Source organism: Tympanuchus pallidicinctus, unplaced genomic scaffold (genome assembly GCF_026119805.1).
Source record: "Tympanuchus pallidicinctus isolate F22 unplaced genomic scaffold, pur_lepc_1.0 scaffold16, whole genome shotgun sequence".
In the NCBI taxonomy this organism is placed as follows: Eukaryota; Metazoa; Chordata; class Aves; order Galliformes; family Phasianidae; genus Tympanuchus; species Tympanuchus pallidicinctus.
This window is the reverse complement of record NW_026294679.1, coordinates 6,662,212-6,683,649: the sequence shown is the minus strand read 5'-3', so window position 1 is coordinate 6,683,649 and position 21,438 is coordinate 6,662,212. Positions and strand designations below refer to the sequence as shown.

General features: G+C 36.1%; 1 protein-coding gene across 1 annotated transcript; it reads left to right on the top strand.

The window, feature by feature from the left end:
- Positions 1 to 2,311: 2,311 nt before the first annotated feature.
- CCDC172 (coiled-coil domain containing 172) lies at positions 2,312 to 21,438 on the top strand. Its single transcript, XM_052678085.1, has 8 exons — positions 2,312 to 2,390; positions 2,623 to 2,708; positions 6,150 to 6,266; positions 7,661 to 7,826; positions 8,760 to 8,861; positions 9,774 to 9,876; positions 20,499 to 20,586; positions 21,406 to 21,438. Exons 1-8 carry the CDS (start codon positions 2,312 to 2,314, stop codon positions 21,436 to 21,438), a joined length of 774 nt encoding a protein of 257 aa, XP_052534045.1.

Here is a 21,438-nt window from a genome sequence, read left to right as displayed (position 1 = left end):
CAGCTAGTGATTTACAAAAGGTTTATACTCTGCAGAAGTCAAGCAAAGGTAATTCACGTTTTACTTTTATTCTGAAACATTTAGGTTCATACCATTGCATCCATTTCTGTAAAAGCTAGGAAATTGCACACCTTTAAAATAGTGGCCCTTATCCTGATTCTGAAGCATTTGTACATGCATGGTTCACTTAATATGACTCTGAACTGATGAGTTATTCACAATGTTAAATCAAGCACATATCTGCAGGAGTCAAAAATTATCAAGTCTTTTTTCAAAGACTGGTGCCACTTTGATTTTTTTTTTCAGTATCTGAAGGAATCTTTCACAGAACTGTTAATGGTGCTGAATGGTCATTCTCAGACAGTGAGAAGTATAGTTGGAGCCAGACTCTTCTTTCTAGGATGAGCAGTTCCTTTGCCACAATTAGACATTGAAGCACCCTTCGCAAAAAACAGTCATTTCTTTAACAAGTGACACTGAACACTATCCCAGCCTAGAGCAGCTTTTTCAGTTTGAAATACAAAAGCAGTCAAGTCTCAAAAACTTCAAAGAATGCTTTTCATTTTCTTTTCTCCTTGATCCACTGATAGAGCAGTTCATTTTCTTGAATTTTGTGAAATGACTTTTTCAGTCATCAGACCTGTGTAACAAATCACTGTCTCAATCACCAAATGCTCCCATTTGACTCATCTGCTTTGGCTTTGGCCTTTGGGTAGGAAGCCTCATTTCTGTAACATTTTCTAAATTCACTTTTGTGAACTCTTCTCCTTCAGTTGCACTGTGCTCCATTTTAAAAAATAATTGCATTTCCTGCAACATAATGTGTTAGTCTCAGGTTTTTATATTTCACCAGAACCCACATTTTCCTTCTTACATAGGGCAATGTCTTCTTTTTAAAAGCACAATTTTATAGCATGCGACTACTATAATTTGTGGTGCTTTTTAAGTAGTAAATGCTACAACATAGCATTTGTACAGAATTCTTAGTTTCATTCTACTAACTTAGAACTGCACTAAGGCATTTGTACTCTCATGTATATTGCTTTGCTTCTTGTAGTCAAAGACTTCCTAATTTCTGTTTTTTTTCTTCTGCAGTCTGCTCTAAAGACAGTATCTCCTTTGAGGAAAACTCTAACAAGACAGACTGTCAATAATTCTAATCTTTCACAACATGGAAAATGCTGGAAGGATATCAAGTTCCTTTCCTCCAGGCTTTTTCTGCCTCAGAGCAAATAGGCCAACTTCGCATAGGTTTGCCCTGCAGGGAATGTAGTTAGTCTTTTTCAAGGTGTAAGAACAAATCCTGTAATATGAATTATATTCTCAACCAGCTATTTACATTTCCAGGTATTCGATCCAGTGATGTACAAATCAAAAAGCTGCAGAAGCTCAGAGCACAGTAGTCTCATCTGCAAGGCTGCCCCAGAATAGCACACAACGGGCTGGGTTCACATCTTTGTGTACAGAGCCCGACTGGGAAAGAAGTGCTGTCATTTCCCATTAATAGTGATGCAGCTGAGTTGAGCCTAATCACTTTAACTTTGTTTTTATGTAGTCAGTTTTCCCATTTTCTTGGGAATTGTATGACAATTGCAGATTTTAGCCTACTTCCTTAACTGCTAAGGTTAGGCATCAATCTTCAAAAGACAAATAAATCTGAACAGCTATGTTATTAAAAATGGATGGTGAACACTCCACAGAAAAGGAAGATAGAAGAAAAAAAAAACAGCTTTTGAACACCACAAGAACAGTATAAAGCATTTGGCCCTGGAGAAATAAAGTCAGAGCCGTTTGATCAAAAATCCCCGAATTCTAAGTGAGAATCAAGGGCTCAGAAACGCACACAAGTTTGACAAGATTCAGATGGTCAGAGGCCTTTTGACTCCCCAAACATCCTTCTCCTGCCCCTACTCTACTGCCCCTCTGCCAGCCCATTTCCATCTGTGTGTTTCCTGGGCGCGCTCCCTCAGCACAGCTGTGCCACTGTGCTCTTCCTGACCCAGTTGTTCATGTTTCCCTATCCTGAAGTTTCACCCTAGCTCTCACTTCTCACAGTCTGTGGTCATCTCTCCACGTGGTTCCCTGCACGGTGTGCACGGCTCTCCACAGAGCCTTGGAGCACCACCAGTAGGGAGGCTGAGGCTGGAGAGCAGAGCCAAGGCCTGGCAGCACTTGGGGCAGAGCCCTGAGGCTGTGTGTGGGAAGGGCTGCGGGAGGGCTTATGCAGCTCTGTGTATCCTCTGGCTTCAAGCAGCCAGCCCTGCACGGAGCAGAGAGCGCTCACACACCTGGACCTGCCCACAAGTCAGAAATGAACCTGGATACTTTGTTCCAACAAATTGAGCTCACAGGAAAGAAGGCAGGAGAGAAGAGGCGCCTCATACAACAAGGTCAGCCGCCATCTTGCATGTCCCGCAGCGTCGGTCGCTGTAAATGGCCTCTCCGTATTCCAGAGCATCCCAACAAAAGTGGAGCGACACCACTGTAAAATCATGAGGGGAATTTTGCTGGAAAAGCTTTTCAGGCAAACGTTCCGTGACTTCTTGCCAATGCCATTGCTTTGTAAGAACAGAACATCTACAAACTGACCACACTTGCTTACAGGTTTTCCTTGTTTTGCAGTTAAATTTGACATAAACAAATGTAATGAAAAAACTAACCAACTAAAAGAAGAGCTGAACACTGCAAAGATAAAATTAGAAACTAAGGTAAGTAGGAATGTTCATAGTACAAATAAGAAATACATTACAAGCCTATGAATTATTCTTGTTGGAAATAAATTCATGAACACTTTCAAGGCGTATGCTTCACCTGCTGGGATAGACAACATTTAGAAAATGCACAGTCTGCATTTCTGTGATGATCACTGCCAGCGAATCTATGTGCTTCTTGTGTGCAAAGGTCTGTCTGTAGCTTTCATAGAATCATAGAATCACCAACGTTGGAAAAGACCTAAAAGATCATCCAGTCCAACCGCTCACCTATTACCAATAGCTCCCACTAAACCATGTCCCTCAACACAACATCCAGTCTTTTTTCCTCACCAATCCAGCCCTGCAGGCTGGCTGTGTGCTCACTGCATTGCTCACCTCAGGGTAGGCACATGCCCGGATAATATTCCAAACCCTGGGAGCACAAAGACAGCAAAGGTACAAGAAAGCCATGCTCTCCAGAAAAGAGCTGGGCAGGGAGCACATGAGCTGTTTGGGGATGGCGTGAGCATTTCTTGGAGCTTCTTAGAGCATTTTTTCATTTAAAGGATGCATTTATTAGAGGTTTGGAAATCATTCCCGTGTTGCCCACTGCCATTCCTTAAAGGGCTTATTTGTTTCACAGACAATATCTGGAAACATTTACTGTATTTACTTCACAAGATCTTGAGTCATATACTAAAGATCTTCCTGTGAGCCTGGGCTCAGCATTGTGCCAGGCCTTAGAGTTTTGCTAGGGACACTCTAGACCGGAGAAAGTTTCCAAACCTATTCAACACTTTTAACATTTTATTATGATTTCTGTTTAACCAAACTGCAGTCATAAGTTTAGAATAACCATCCAATTTTGCAGAGCTCTTTCACCATTAATACCTGTAAGTACAAATGATTTAAAAATCCATTTGCTTGTTGCCTGAAAAATGAAGTCTAGTTATCATCCCCATGTGTTTATGTATCCGTGCTGATGGAATGTATATGCACAACAGGAAGCCTTACGGAGTCTTCTTTGAAGTTAGAACTGTTGTGCATTTAAATAAACGTCTTCAAGAACCTTCTGGGGATTACCTCACATAGATGTTTTGAGGACGATTATTATCTTTCCAAAAACAGATTCTTCTGTAATTTTTAAGGGATATTTTATTTACATATAAATATATACACACATAAACATTGCTATGACAGGATCAGATAAAGAAATTCATAAACAAATATTCACTGGTTGTAAAATGGGACTATAATCTTGCAAGCAGTTGGTCATGTATTCATGCCACGAAAGACCTTTAACACAGTAACTTATTTAGCCAACACATTATATCTGAGTGATGTTTGTTAGATAAAGCCTTTTGTAGTATTGCTCCTACATTTATTTATGAACACTATTTTATGTTTATACTGCTAATTTGTTATTGATGCAGTGTGATTTACAATCAACATTTACGTGGAAGGTATAGAGCACCTGAAGAGAAGAGCTATTATTGTACATGACTAATGGGAAGAGCTGAAGAACTGTTCCTAATTAAATCTTAAGTGCCTTAGCCGCCTAACATTCTATCTGGTATCCACAAAAATCTATTTTGTTTGCCTGTTTATTCTGACATTGATTCATTTTTAAATAGAACATGATACAGAAAATAAGTGGAATGGAAAAATGTATTGCAATCAGACTGCATTTATGCTTAAAGATTACATAAATATTGAAATTATTAAAAGCAATTTATTTTTCAGTACAGGAATTAAGTTTACATGTGTCTACAATATTTAATGTAATTCAAATAGCATTAAATAATGTTGTTCAGTAACGCTGTTTAATTTGTCCCACACCAAATAACTGCACTTTAAAAGCACGGATATCCAAGCATGTACATGCACAGGGGCTTATGCCTGAGCAAGCAGATGAGCCTGAGTTCAAACATGTTTTGACATCTATTTCACAGAGACTGCCCGTGGTCAATCAGAGGTTCCCAGGAAATGCTATTTATTTTTTCTGTTCAGTAAAATCAGGTAGCATGTAATTAGAACCTGAATTATAGCATTTTGCCTTTCATGCCTCAATGACTTCTTCAAAAAAAATCTATTCCAAATGCATAGATTAAATAGGCATCTTGCAGATGGAGAAGCTACACTGCAGTTAGTTATGTTCGGTAATATAATTACAGAGATATAAGACCATCTATTCTCTTAGAATTAGTATGCAACATAAATATTGCTGAGGCAAGCACCTCCTTGATGCTTAGCATGCCAGACATATCAGGAATGAGGAAGTCTGGCCCTTTCCTGTCTGATTGTCTCACTCCAGTCTTAGCACATTTGATTCCACTGTCCTCCTCCTTTTGATATCAGATGCACTTCCTCTGTGCTCTCTCCAAAATCATCTGTATTATTTTTCAAATCTTCTGATTTTCACCTCTAATATCACTACCCTTTGGTTTTTCTGTTTCTGCACGTGCAAACCTATGTAACACCTTGACCATCTAGTTTACTTGCTGATACTCTGTGCCTCTAAAGTCTGCTAGCAGTTCTGCAGTTAACTTTCTTTTCCCTAATTGTTCTGAGTATTACAGTCTGAGTCATTTTTTCTCCAGTACGTCAAATGAATGATTCTCATCCTCTAAGACTTTTCAACACTTAGCTGTTCCCCATTTATCTGCTGTTATATTTTCTCATCTGATATCAACTTAGGTTAGATAATGATGCAGAAGATGCAATGGAAAATTGAGAGGAATTCTTTAGCAAATTCTGAAAATGCAGTGGTTGAAAGGTATATTTTTCTATCAGATAAACTACTGGTTACAATGTATAAAAATATGTTTAAAACCATATTCAAAAGTAGAGTGTGAGTTCTGGGAGAGCTTACAGCCTTTATTCTATCAGTAGTTTTACTGTCACACTTCTTTGGCTAAGAATTTCAGCAACTGTCTTGAGAAAAACATGAGCACCTTTCTCATCCTTTCTCCTATGCAATACTAGCATTGCAAAGCTAATCACATATGCAGCCATTCAGATAAATCCAGTCAGAGCAGTGATGTTGGACCTCCATTCCTCTGATGTCTGATTTGATACGAGACGGCCTGTATGCAGTAAGACGTAGGCCTTTGTGTCAAGGTCGGATAACAGATTTTGTGTGATCAGTATCTTTCCCCTTTTTAACCTGAGATTATTTTATATGAACTGCATTGATTTAAAAATACCATTTTGGGCAGACTGATCAGCAGCAAATTTGTCTTTTAAAGAGAGGACACTTTCCCAAAGTACAGTGGTAAACTGGAAGATTTTGGGTGAAAGTGGGGGGAAGAGCTGCTATGCTTTTTCTAGTCCAGAATCAGTAGCAGCTATGCCAGCTGTGTTTTAACCAGACCAAGATCCTTATGTCCAATATAAAAATATATGAAATAAAACACCAATAACCCTATTTCATAACTTTTTGTTTTCTTTTGGAAGGTTCAACAGCTGTCTGAAAAAATGTTCTTCTTAGAAATTTTGAAGAAACGTGAAGACAGCTTAGAGAAACAGAAAGCTGAACTTATAAACCAGAAAAGCATTCTTCTCCAAAACTTAGTATGTTTCCAGCTATGGTATTCAAGTAGCTCGTTTGTGCTGTAAAAGTTTATGCAGCCATAAATTTTGAAAAAAAAATTATAAATCTGAATAATCAATTTTTCTTTTCACACCAGCTTACTAAAAAATGTAACTGTAGTTAGATCATTGCTTTGAAATTTAAATTCAATTCTCATTTTAATAATCTAAGGTAATATATACTGCAGTTTACCTACAAAGCTGATTTCACATTCTTAATTTCAGTTTCTAATGTCTGCTATTGTGTGACTGAGTTCCATCACTCTGCATTTCCTTTCTAAAAGAAAAGCAGAAAAATCTCACCTTTAATTGGACTGTCTCAACCACTGTAAAATACTGAGAAGTATCAGAGCAGAATCTCAGGAAGGCCAACACCACATTTCAGGAATCCTGGCATTCCACACTATCTCTTTTAAACCAAGAACACTTAACCCCTTTTGAAAAGTAGTTACTGCAGTGTGTACAGGCAACAACATGTTCAGTTCACTGCCATGCTAACCTGAACATTACCTTCCTCTTTCTTCTTGGTGTATCCCTGACTCTTTAAGCAAGGTCACACAAGAGTAGCCCTCTCTGCATATGTATTCATATCTCAAATCAGCAGATCTGAATTTTCAATATTTAGTATGAGTTACCATGAAGTCATTACTTTAATAAAGTAATATTACTTCAACATTCAAAATATTCCCTATCTTAAATATAGGAAGAAAGAAAGAAAAAGAAGTAGTATAAATATCATAGAAAAGTTCCTCTGAAGAAAGTATTCTCTGAAGAAATGTGAATTTTGATTAATTTTAATTGTGAAGATTTGAAATGTGGATAATTGTTTCTTTCTTCCTGTACGTAAAGCTGCTGCTTCTTATTTAATTTGGCCAGCATTTTTTAAAGGAATGTACTATTACCCTTGTCTTTAGGATTACTTTTTCCAGAGAATGAAACAGCTCCCTATCAACCATAGCTGACTTAACAGTTAACAAGGGAAATAAAGCAAGTCTGCACAGGAGTAAACGACGACTTTATTTAGCAGCAGACTGAAAAATAGTGGCCACAGTATGCTACGGACTTTAAATAGAACTTAGCTGTAATTTCAATAATGAGTTGCACGTAAAATACACAACTATATAATTTGACTTAGTGAATTTCAATATTTTTTTTTAAAGGAAGAATATATCCTTCACTCTATAAGGAAAAAAGGTTAAAACAGCAGACAAAATGGTAGAACCGTAGGCCATGTTCATGTTCTGCCAAGTCAGGAAATGTGAATACACAACATATATAAATTTTAAGCATAAGCAACAAGCATGTTTCCATCTGCTAGCTTAACAAAGCCTTCATTTTTTCCACTTAAGCATTCAATTTGTCATTTCTTTTTTCAGACAGATGCAAAGAGAAAAATGACTGAAGAGGAAGATAATTTTACTAGGGAAGTAACAGAGTTTAATGATGAGTATGGACTAGCAAGCAATAGAGAACTTCTGATTAAAAAAAAAGTCAAGACTGAAATAAATGATTTAGAGAATGAAGCTGCTATGTTAAAAAATGGTAAATCTTATATTAAATTATCTTATGTTACTGGAGAATGCAAATCAGTAAAATATAACTCTGCTAAACTATAATTTTAACCCATTCTCCCACTGTCTGAAACCACCTCTTAACACAAAACTGAAAAAGAGTGGCCTGGCATACCACGTTATATAAAGAGTATTAAAACCTCTTATACTCTCCAATCTTTTCAGACATTTCCAACCATGTTTATTTGTGTTAAGAATATGAGATTTCCCAGAAATGAGAGTTAGACAGAGAAGCAATCCTTCAGCAAGGACATAGGAGTCATCACAGATCTCAAGCTGAACATGAGTCAACATCAGAAGACCAGCACCATACTAACACATATAAACAAAATTCTAACTACTAAGATATGCAAAACAATCCTTCATTGTATGTAGGGCAGTTAAATTCTTAACTGGTGCTAAGATGGATGTTGCATTTCAAGAAAAAGCGTGCATGCACTAGCTAGACACAGTCCTCATGGGAACAGTGGGAATGATCAGAGATCTGGAGGACATGAGAAAGGAAAGGCTGAATGAATTGGAATTATTTAACCTCTGGAGGAAGAGTGCTGGAAGATGGGTATCTCTCTTCAAATGTTTAAAGGTTTCTATATATGAAGGAAAGTCATTATATCACTAACGTAGCTGTAAAGCAAAATATTTGTAATTATTTGCATGCCCAACAAACTGAATGTGTCAAACATCTTAGGAACATTAAAATAATTCATTTTCATAATCAGGAATTAATTATATGACGTGTGATTTCCAGTGAACTGATGTTAAGTCAACTACTTTTGGTTATATTTATGGTTCTTTGTCACCAAATGAAAAGATGGGTAAAAGTAGTCAGGAATATTCAAAATTATATCACGAAGACTAAACTACAAGGCCTTTAAATTTAAAATATAATTGTTTGTTTCCTTAGAAATGGAGACAATGGAACATAAGAATGTTCATTTAAATGCGCTCCAGCTGCAGAAGAATGAATTAAAGCAGGAATTATTTACTCTCAAAAGTGAACTCGAAGGTGTGCTTTATAATCAGTTGTTATGATAATTATTTCTGCCTTGACAAATGATTCCAAAAAATCTTTTCTGTCAAGTTATTTTTCTTAGAAAGAAATCATAGAGAAAAGATTTTATATATTTTACATTATGCAATAAATCATTTTAGGATGAGTATAACAAATATAGTGGACTTCATTAAGATTTATGCTGAATGTCTCTGATACCAAGATGTACAGTTTTGCTGAATCATAACCTATAAATATGAAAAATAAAATTCCACTTTTGCTAGTAAAATATTTACTTAACTGGAGAATTAAGTGTTTGAGAGTGACCTTAAAATCAACGTAAGTCTTGTTTAAATACCATTAACTTGTAATTAAAGAATGTTATTAAAATTTTAAATTTTAATAAGCAACAGGATTTAGGCTGATAGAGACAGATGTGGCTGAGGTGATATTGCTCTGATTTGTAAACTCCATAGTTGTTTTCTGACATTTGTGCATTATTATATGAAAGGCAATGCATAAAAAAGGAGCCTACATGCAAGGATGGGGAAAATGTGCTGAATAAACAAAAACACCTACAAAATAAACAAGTAAAAAGACGCAGAAGAAGGAAAAGTTCTGTGTCAGTGGGGCTGACAGGCAACAGAGTGACTATTTCACAAACATGTAAATAACATCATAATAAATGAGTTAGGAAAGATAGACTACATATATGGTCACAGATTGTGTGGGAAAAGGAATAAGACTATAAAAGATTGCAATGAGTGTATCAATTACAGTACTAAAATCATGCATGTTCTTTACTCAGATGGCTTTTCCCTACAAACAGTTAAACAGCAAAAAGTGTTAGCTAAATTTAAAGAATGCAGACCCCCTTTGAATATGGATGATTAACATATATTTGTAAGATCATTATTATTTTTTTAGACCTTGAGAAATTAATCAAGGAGGCTGAAGGAACGATGAAAGATTTAGAAGCAGAAAAAGTCCAAGTGACTGAAAAACCTCAGACCAATCCAGAATGTTTAAGGTAAGATTCTTGTGTTAGTAGATGCTTAAATTTAAGCTTAGCTTAATAATTACAAACCAGTTCTGGTGGTAGTGACTGTTTTATCTTTCCTATGCAATATTCACTAGAAGTCAGGAGTATCAATTGTGTTTCTCATAAGCTGCAAATGCCTGTTGTTTCTTACAGACCTTTACCCTTAACGCATGCTGCAACAAACTAAAAACTGGAAGCAGTTGAAGTGAAGTCCCAGTCAAACTTGGAGGAAGAGCAAACTTGGGCAGTAGGCAAGTTCTTCCATTTTTGGAAGAACAGTAGTGATACAAAGAATATCAATGAAGTACCCCAATGCTATAGGTCCTAAGTAACTGAAGCTTCCACAGGTGATGGTGATAGAATGGAGGGCCCACAATAACCTCTTCAGCTCAGCTGGGTCTTGCATCTTGAACTTACTAAATGCAGATTTTTTTCTTTACTGTTCCTAACTTCAGTTCTAGTGCAACTTCTAGTTAAACTAGTTTAGAACAATATTTTGAAGATTTAAACAGAAGACAGAAGGCCTTTCACACTCTCTCTTAATAGTGAATGTTGCTTTCTAGGAATTGACCTCACACGACTCATTTGTTACATGTTTGCTCAAATTTGACATTTGCATTTTCACCATACACAACAGAATGTAACGTTCAATGCAAAGAAACTCTTTCTAGAAAAGAATTTGCCCAAATTGTTCTCTAAAAAAGTTATTAAGGAAAAAAACAACTTTTGTTAACATCACAGTTTGTTCCTATACATTTCATAAGTTCTTGACTATAATAAATAAATGCAAGGTTTCTTTTCCCCTGAAATCTTTCAGTGGAGAAATAAAATGATGCAGGGAACACTGGGGATTTCTCTGAATGATTTGTTAAAGCCCTATATGTTGCTGAATGCCAGTTTCTGAAAGAAAATGATATATCAGTCCCATTACTAACTCTCTTCACCTCTTACATGGTGCTGAGACATGGCCAAATTTCCTTCAGCATAAAAATTAATTAGCTCACAATTCTGCATACAGTGGCAAAAACTTTGCATTCAACATATACATAAAGGACAATGTAAATAATAATAGCAGTTGCAATTCTGTTGCAGTTGTAAGACAGCCTGTTATAATTCACTCCCTTACATTATTCATTCGATCATGGTATGTTAGGTTTTGTGATATATGAGACTGTCAACTTCTTTCTAAATAACACATTTCCCTTGGAGTAGTTTACTGCCGTAATGCCACTTAATATTCAAATTGCCATAATTAGTTTTCTGTAATGGGTTTCCTGTGTATAAGCTACAGAAGTAGCAGACATTAGATTACTTTAAATCCCCAGCTCTGCCACTGATTCACTATGAGATCCCAACCCATACACGCCTGTCTTTCTACTCAGATCTCTGTGGAACTATACTTTGGTATCCCTTAGGTGGAAGATGCAACAGGAGATAAAATATTCTGAGTTTACAACCGAAGAAAGAGGGATGATGAGATTTTTTTTACTTCATAAAATGCCTAATATTATGGTCAGGATAACCTGGCACTATTTGATAGCTGCACACAGTGCAAAATCTAAATAAAGTGCTACTACTGTTACTGCTGCAGCAGAGCATGTGCTCAGTCAGTGCCACTGGTCCCTCTGCAGCAGATTCTTCAGTGAACCATGCTGTCCACTCCTCAGGGAGGGAAGATTTAGGTTGGATGTTAGGGGGAAGTTCTTCACAAGGAGAGTAGTTAGGCCCTGGAACAGGCTGCCCAGGGAGGTTGTGGATGCCCCGTCCTTGGACGTGTTCAAGGCCAGGTTGGACGGGGTCCTGGGCAACCTGATCTGAATGTGTACGTTTGGTGGCCCTGCTAGGCAGGGGGGTTGGAACTACATGATCCTTGAGGTCCCTTCCAACCCGGGTGATTCTGTGATTCTGTGATTCTGTGAACCTGAGAATATAGAAGCATTTCTGTAGCAGTGGCAAGACAAACTGGAGTGATCCCCAGGACCCAGGCAAACAAGGAGGCCCTCCCAACAGGCTATATGCATCACTGGCTCTTTTGAAGGATCTTCTGCAGCCAAAGTTCTAATTAATACAATCTTAGATACACTATTGATTGTACACACTGTGCTTGAGAAGCAATATTTTGAAGCCTAATGAGACAAGTGTTTTCTTTAATTAAGGTTTTTTCCCCTCTTATGGAATCTATTGTAGGAATGTATTTTTCATACTTACTGAGCACTGCATTTAGTATATGTTATTCAGAGAAAAATTCTTTGACATAAGACAAACAATGTTGATCAAAAATACTTATTTTTTCTGATAAACAAGCACGAAATTTGATTTTCTCTATTTTACTGAGTAGGAAACCACACCACTTTTTAAATGGCTAAAAATACCAATGTGTTTAATGCTTCCTTAGAACAAATGTGAGAGACAGTCAGCATCAATAACCTGATATATGTAGCTCCCAGGCCACCCTGTAACTCTGTTACTGTATCACATACCTAGTCTCAGCTTAAAAATCAATATCAAAAGTAGCTGGCAAGGCAAGAATCTTCATTACAATTAAGTATATATCTTAAAGTAAATTGTATTTCAGCTGAAGAATGTAGCCAGCTAATTCAAATTACAGCAATTTATCTTTGATCTGAGAAAAATGCCTTATACTATATCTGCAGAATCATAAAATTTCTCCCAAATCCATCAAAGAATTACAAAAGGTCACAAGAAGCACACGCTGTTAATTCCAACTATTGGTGCTGCAATCACAGCTAGTTCTAATACATGAGATACTGAAAAAATCTAAGCAAAATTTGAATGTTGAGCACAGATGTAGTTGTGGATAAGGACTAAATATAAAATAAAATTTGGATCTGGGGGGGCAAGGTATGCACTCTTCCAAAAATTGTTATATTTGGAGAAAAAATTAGTGGTCAGGCACTGGAACAGGCTGCCCAGGGATGTGGTGGAGCTACTGTCACTGGAGGAGTTCAAGAGGGGGGCATGGTGGGGATGGTCAGTGGTTGGACTAGATGATTGTAGAGGTCTTTTCCAACCTTAATGATTATTAATGAATCTTAATGAAAAATATATTATGGTTTCTATGCGATATAAACAATTGCATTATATATTATGTTTTTTAAGAAATATAACAGCAGTGAAAATCAGTACTTTCAAAACGCAGCGTCTTAACATCTTGCCTAGAGGGAATGTTTTTCTGCCAAAATCCTGCCAAAGACACAACTTCCTTTTCTGCTGATGTAAGCTGGGAGGTGTCCTATGACCACTAATGATTCTAAAATATGGCAGTGATAATCTTCGTGCCAAAATATGGTAAAAGTAATTAGGGCAAGGATCACTGAACCACGACAGCAAGTTGAGGGAAACAAATCTACTAGCAACCCCAAAATTCAAGTCAGTAATGTTCCTTGAGATCCTTGAGAGTGCTCCAACTTCTTGTTAGATAAGGAAAACTGCTGTCAACAGTACTTCCAATGGCAGAAAAGCATGTTATCTGACATCTGCTGCTATAATCTGCCTATCACTACCTTCTGAACTTTCAAAATTTCACTTGTACTGCCTTGCATAAAGTAATCATGCATAACAGGTGAATAAAGTACATTCTGTACCTGAATGAATCATCCCTAGCACAACTAGGATGTTCCACATCCTTCAATAGTTTTGTTTTTATGTACTTTTGTTGCTGTTGCTATTTGATGCTCTCCAAAATGATTTATTTCAACACTGACTCTTCCACTCCTTTCTTGAAAGACAGAAATGCCCACAAATATAAGAGAACCACATCTTGCACATGCTTTTTATTTTAGAGAATTGCTCACTTTTATATTCTTGTTTAGATTATTGTTCTTTAGTTTATTTTTCAGTTTATTTTATTATTACTTACACACCAAACCTTTGACTTCCAGTTACATTCCAAGCATGTATGTAGAACATACTGACTGCTGCATGTATAGGCTCGTATGTGCAGCATTAAAAGTGGGTTTTTCATCAGAAATGATGATTTCATAGGGCATTTCACATTTTCCTAGGGCAATCTTCAGCGTTAGGCTTTTTCTTGTACTGAACTACATTCTGGTATTGCTCAATTTATTACTGAATTCAAATGAATGGGTCTTTCTATTTTCTAAACTCTTTTCCATTCTTCTTTTCATAAAAGTTCTAAAATGTTACTGAGCATGAAAAGAAAACAAAACATTGAAATTCTGCTATTTTGCTTACTGCTCCTTTCTGTAAAGCTAATGAGAGGGAGGAAAAAAGACCAGAAAAATAAGATACTTTAAGCCAATCATAAAAATTTAAAGAGCAATAAATATTCAAGATTTAAACAACCTGAATCTCCTCAATACTTGAGAAAATAATTATGTAATTAAGGCCTGTTCCAGTTAACAATACATAAACCAAAAATAATTTGTCATTTCAATTCGTTTTATTCAGTCCATAATTTTCACTCAGGAAGTTTTGAGGTTTTTGTTGGTGATTACACCTCCATTGTTAATCTCAGATGCTAAATTTTTCATGGTTGTCAGCATTCTTCGTGCAGTTCTCAACAGCACCATGTGCTTTCTTACTGACCTGAACATCAGTACGTACAAACAAAGCAATAGATGGAAAATACAAAGGCCTACCAATTTCTATTTCTTGCTCTCTCTCTTCAAGACACTTTAACCCCTTCCTCAGTGTAGGCTCCCTAATGTAGGCTCCTCACATCTCACGGTAGAGATGCATCATTCAGAGATTTCTTAAAGAAAAGTGGTCTTTTTCATGAAAGGGATGCAATGAAAATCAAAGCCTTATTTTAATCATTTGCTCTGCCAGTGTCAACCCCACATACAGAACAGCAAGAGAAAACTTTGGCAGCACCTCTCTTGAGTTCCATTTCCTGGGCTGGTAGCAAACAGCACCACTTAAATGGCATAAGACAGAATCAAGCAGAGCCTTTAACTGATGTAAGGAAATACCTAATTATGGCATTTCACTATTATTTTAACTGTAGTTACTTATTACATTATTTTGTCAATTTTTTAGTCTTCTTTCTCATTTTAATTTTAGAATAATGTGCTGCCTTATGTAAGGCAATCCAGATATAATTTTAATTAGAATTTATTTAGACTGAGAGCAGGCAATTTCTTCTGAAAGTTTTCACAGTAGTATAAAGGGAGACTGTTATTTGAAACCTGAATATCTGTTCCGAATGACTGCCTAAAGCCATGTTTCTGGTGGTTTTGAAAAAACATTTTGCAATTAAATTTTATGTTAAATTTATAATCAGGAGATATCAATCTCTGGAGTAATATATGTGGTTTAAAATGAGTTTCTTAATGACAATCTTCTCATTGATTTTTAAGCTTTTCCTTTTAATAGCAGTGTCCAGTGAAACTATTATAGTTTGAATTATGTTAAAAATGCTTCAATTATAAATTGTGGTGTGGATTTACAAAAAATAGATCAAATTTGACTAACAATATCTTTCTTTCATAAGACAGCAATTGGTTAGGCAAAAAAAGTGCAATGTCATCCATGTAGATTTTAGTAAAGTATTTGATATCCCACTATTAATTAAGCTGAAGAATTTATATTAAAAATTTTGAGCAAGTAAATGACCAATAGGAACATCAGTAATGGTACTGAAAAAAAAAAAAGAACTGGAAGAAGGTAACTACAGTCACAACTGATCTTACTTAAGTTTTTCTATGTCTTTGGAATAGCAAATGTTTTAAGAAAAGAAAAGAACTCTGGTCCTTATACAGCAAAGAGAGGAGGAATGTCTTTACAACAGAAACAAAAACCAAGAAATTTTTGACAACTCCATTTGGAATCTTTCACCTCACTTTCAAGAAAGATGCATTCAGCCTGGAGTGGGGAATGGAGAGCCCACATTGCAAAGGAAAACAGGGATGTGTCTTCCTAGCTCTAAGAAAATACTACATTTCTCTTAAAACAAAGCAGCCCACTATAGAAATAATAATTCCAGTAATAGGACAGTTGTGCTAATCCCCCTAGAGAAAAATCTCATTTTACCTGTACAGTACAGAAGTCAAAATATTCGAACTAGAAGGATGCTCGACCCATATTTATTTTCCATGCCTTTCAATAGGAAAATGTGTTCCAATGCTAAGCAGTCCATACACCCTTGGTTTGCTATCTGTGCAGAAGATCTTATTCTAAATGTGCAGCTTAATTTCATGTGTTTTAAACTTTCCATGTTTAATCAATTACAATAATAATATATTCCTTAAAGCTCTTCCAGCAAAACCACCAGTTTTGTACTTTTTTTGAAGAACAGTGTTCTTCTATTTATTTTCATTTACATTTAATTCCAATTGTTTCATAGCCTAGTATACTGTTTACATATATATTTCTTCTTGCTAGCATTTATTATAATTCCTACATCTTAATTTGTATTCTATTTCTGACCCATCGAACGTGTACTTTTATAACTTATCTGTTGAACTCAAGAGCTTGAGTTTGTGTTTCAAGATACTAAATCCCATTTAGGACTCATTTTCTCCCTTCCACAATTAATTAATAATAGTCTGAAGTTCATTGACTGCTCCAGTTGTACTAATAGTATTTTTAGTTTGATCGTGTCAGCAAATTGTAGACACCCTGCAAAATCTTGTTCTTGCTTTTTTGCTCTCAAAATACACATTAATCTAGTCCCAGTACCGCAGTGAGACTGCGTGGCCCCAATACATTAGCTTTGGTTTTGGCCTGAGACTGTAAGCCAGTCTTTTATTCTTTTCTTCAGTTTGAATAAAACCTTAAAACCTTGATAAATGTTTCTCCTGACCTTTGTGATAAAAATTCAGGAAAATCCACGTATATACTCCTGGGTTTATATATAACTTCTTAGAGAACTCCCAGTTTTGTATCATAAATCCTATTCTTTCTTTACCAGCATCAAGCAATTTGATTTATAATACTCTAATGTTTTCCCTTGTACTTACAGTTAAAAAACAGAATGGCAATCATATGCAAGTTGGAGGCAGAGGGAAAGAAGAATACTTTCTTTCTTGTCTCACTAAAATATAACCAAGAAATGCTCTGGTGCTTCTGCAATTTCAACAATAACCAGGTCAGGTTATCTTTTGCCTTCTGCTTGGACAAAAAAAAGCTGCTAAAATGTATATTCATGCACCTATCTGAACAAAGTATGTCTTCTTTGAGATCCCTTTACATAAACTTATACTTAAATTGTAGGTTTGGGCTACTCAGTCTTGATCCAGTATTACAAGTCTGTGGATGATTTTCAGACGGATCTGTCTGACAGTAACGTTTTTTTTTTCATCACACTTCAATTCATAATACCAACATCTATTGATTTCACAATTATTTTTCCTATTTGCCTTCTGCATATACAGCTAAAATTCAAGTAGAGTGCATATCAACCACAAATGCCAATGGTATTTAATAGATGTGCTTATTTCACAGCTGCAAAATCGATCATCTTCAGTGATCTCCATCTTCATCTCTTTGTCACTTCTAGTATTCCAGAGTAATGGAAAATGGACCATTGATAGCTGAGGTCAGCCTTGGGCAAGCTAGCATTCAAAAAACATTCTGATGCTATTGTCCCACCTACTTGATTTAAGGCTAGGTTTTACTATTGCCATTTATCTTAAACTTTTTCAAACTTCCTTTCACAAATAAGGGACTTCTGGCCCAGCTTTTCATTAGAGCCCACTACCTGAAATTCAGTAATTTAACAATCCAATGTTAATCCAATGCAATTACATTTTTTTTAAAGTATATTTGATGGTCTCCTAGAACCATTTAGAAAATGCTAAAAACTAAAAGGACGTGCAAGGCCAAAAACTAAAATGTCTTCTCAGATTTTTTTCAACAGATTTGCTTTCTATCATAGTTGTTAGGAGGTATAATTGTCATATTAATCCTTGTTCTGGCAAGAGGTACATCTCTTTCCATTTCCGAAGGTGACAGAAAAGCTGCCCTACATCTAGACAGTATAGTTCCATGAATAATTGGTTTGCACATTCAATCTGATAGTGAAAAGATGAATATGAATATCCTGCTTATCTGAAATGTAAAATGAAAAAAGCTAAGTCTCCTTCCAGGTTAAGCATTATTTTGAATAGTTCCATTGTCTCGCATTCCTTCTGGTAAAACTTCATCATTTATTCAGTAACTCAGGCGTCTCCAATGCATTAATTGTGAGACAGCCCTTGTTTTGTGAATATAACATTCCTGGCACATACTGCAATTATCTAGCTTCTAAATAAGAAAAAAAAAAAAAAAAAGGAAGACCTGAATGCAGAATCAATTGATTAATGCAAAAATTAAACACCACGTTTGAATAAATGACTTTTATCATTGCTACCCAGTGCTTTACAAGGAGCTGTGCTGTCGCCACTTTAAAAGTTTTCTAAAATATTTTAAATAAAACTTAAAAATCCATATGCAGAGCTTTACAGTTTCAAAGCACATCATCGGTAGTAATTCATCCACAGTCCCAAGACACAGATAAGCACCTGTTACTGCTTATCTTCCAGTTGTTCTGTCCTTAGTGTACACCTAACATGGACAGGTATCACTCTTAGCTGACTCTTAGCACCAAACAGGCTGTGCATCAGTGCTGCAATGTCAAAGACAATGAGAGAACATTTTCCCAGAGGTGAACAGATTATGACTTTCCTTGCAGTAAGTTCAGTAACGTAGGGCTTTTGTTTCTAGTAAAGGAAGGTTCTACTATCCCACCAGCAGAAAGTGCGGAGTAAAAACACGAGGAGAGAAGGCAGTGAGGTTAACCTGGTTTAATCAACATCAAAAGCTTAACTTAGACCTTGAATTAAACTTTCCTCAATGAAATGGTCTGTAAACTAGCACTGTACTACAGTACTCTGAGTATTTAATTTCTCAGAGTTCAGAATTTCCCGTTGTTCAAACTCTTGTATGTGTTATGAATACAGAAGAAATATTTCCAGAAGGTATTTCCTGCTTTGTAATATGCACGTAGGGCTGATACTGCTTCTATATTGATGGTAAGATATTTATGTTTTCTAGAGAAACAGCAAAAGAAGCTTGAGGTTCAGTCCCACACTACTATTCTAATGCCACAAGATAACATAGCTATTTTTCTCACATCGAGCTATGCCTTTTACTATTACCAAAGCCATTCAGAGATCAAACACACATTTTCTTGTGAAAAAAATCAAGCCTATCTTGGTGAAGAAGAGCATTATTTATATAAGATTAGATTTTTTTTCTTTTGTATACCATAAGAACCAATAAAAGATTGCTACCTCTTCTTTCAACCTCAGTAGAAGCAGGGTTCTGCTATGACGCATTAGATTAGCTATTTAATGAGAACCAAAACATATACCTTTCCTCCTTCTTTCAGTCTGTCTGTATGGCCCGCAATACTCAGCATCAGTTGCTGAAACTGCATGAAGAGTAAGCAGCTTCAGCTCTCTTGTGATGCTTCCCTTCCAACAGCCATGGAAAAACTCGATGTAAAGTATTCATCAGACTTTTAAAAGCTCTGGCAGAGTTATTTCTTGGACGCTGAGCAGTAATGTAAACCAATGTAGTCACTGCTGAGAAAAGTTTCGGTGTCTACTTTTAGAATGACAAATGTCCTACAGGTTCCTTAAACACTGGTGTTCCTCTTGGAATCTCTTTTTCTATAAAGGTCTTTTTTCCTCCCAGATGAACTGCATTTTTCTGGATTTCAAAAAAATGGATCTGTGACTCTGGTTTGTAGGCAGTGCTAGATAAGACAAGCCTTCTGTCTCTTTTTGTTCTCTGAAGATATTTGGCTCAGTAGCTGCAGCACTTGAGAATCCTGTTGCTGTTTGTTTTTATAAATTGCTTCCATACTGATGGTAAAAATAGTTAGGCGCTGTTTGTAAATACTATTTCATGCCTCAAGCAGACAAGAAAAAGCTCTGATTTTCCATCTGGCTCCATACTGTTTGATTTCTTAACAGGTTTGAGCCAGTTAGGAAGCTACTGATGTTTTTAATTAAAAATAATTTCAGTTAATATTTTTAATAGAAAATTTTTACTGGGGGCATCCTGTAAGGCTGAAAGAATGGGAAAAAGACCATGCTCTTTTCAGTAGGAAAAATCACTACATTAAAAGTAGTCCTTATTGTAGAGGAGCCTATGGATGGTATGGAATCCTGACTGCACAAGAACTGCCACACCGGGTCAGGCAGGGGGCTCATCTAATCCAGTGTTTCTTCACTGGCATCGACGAGTGGATGCTCAAGTAAACAAGAAGAGCACCATGCTGTGTTTCCCAAGTATCGACACACCTAACTTTAAACAACGAAAATGATAATTAATGAAGTAATTGGTCTAATTAAGCATTTAGTCAAGATACACTTTTTAAAAACCCAAATTGCCATTTTCTGAAGTTCTCCACATTGTCACCATAGCTGGCAGTGGTGAATGAAATCCAGTGCTAACGTGTGAGAGCAGCACTTTTACCAATTACAAAAACTAGCAAACTTAAATCCTGATCGTGCAACAAATCAATGAGAGTTTTCTCACAGTAGTCAAATTGACAACTGGGACCAAAACTGAACAAAATAATCCAAGCAGCAATTTGCTGCTATAAAAAAAAAAATTGTTAATTTCTTTGTACACAGGCTTAAGAAAGAACTGGAAAACTACAAAGACGATGACTGGGAAAGCATCTATGAGACTCTTCGAGCAGAAGTCGAAATGCTGCAAATGGTATGCTATTCTCACTACATATTGTAAGTGCTTGATATGTATAAAGGTGTAATTTAAGATGATTAGCAGTGGTTTCAGATAAGCGTTTTATACTGTATACAAAGCCAACCATCCTTGCATTGCAGGTGCACTCAATTCCCATCTGTTTTAACCTATTGTTTCCAAGTGTCCAGGAGTATAAGCAAAGAAAGAGAATTCAAAGACACATTGTTAACAGAAGAAAGATCTTTACGGGGTATAGCAATAATCATTAATTTCTTGAAAGCTGCAAACTACTATGCATTTAGGAGCTAAGTTAATCTTTAACTCCAGCTGTCAGTTAAATGAAAGATGGGAATATGGAGAAATAAGACCATAATTGCATCCTTTTAGGGAAACATTTTATTTTGCCCACTCACAATTTCTTCACAAAAATCTGTTAAATTATGTTTTTCTCTAGATGTCAGTCCTAACACACATTTTTTGATTGTCAGTCTGTGTAACAACACAAAGAGAAGAAATGTTTTGAAGTCTCATTTTTGAAAACAAAAGGTTTTTAAAAGTTCATTTTGGAGCCCCTGGTTGAGCTGTATGAAGATGCAGCTGTTATTCTGCATCAATAGCGGAATATCAGTCATGGAAATTTTGTATTACTGACTCATGATCATTTTCAAATTCCTGTTGGAGGAATGTAACTTTCTTCTGCTTCATCCATTAATTTTATTATGCCTGTCAAACTTCAGAAACAAAAACAGTGTAATGTTTAAAAGCTTCTCTGTAAAGAACACAGTGAACTCATTCAATTTGATTTTCTATAATTCAATTCTTTCTGTTTTCCAGAAACTATCACAGAAAAAGTCTTCAGACAAGTGA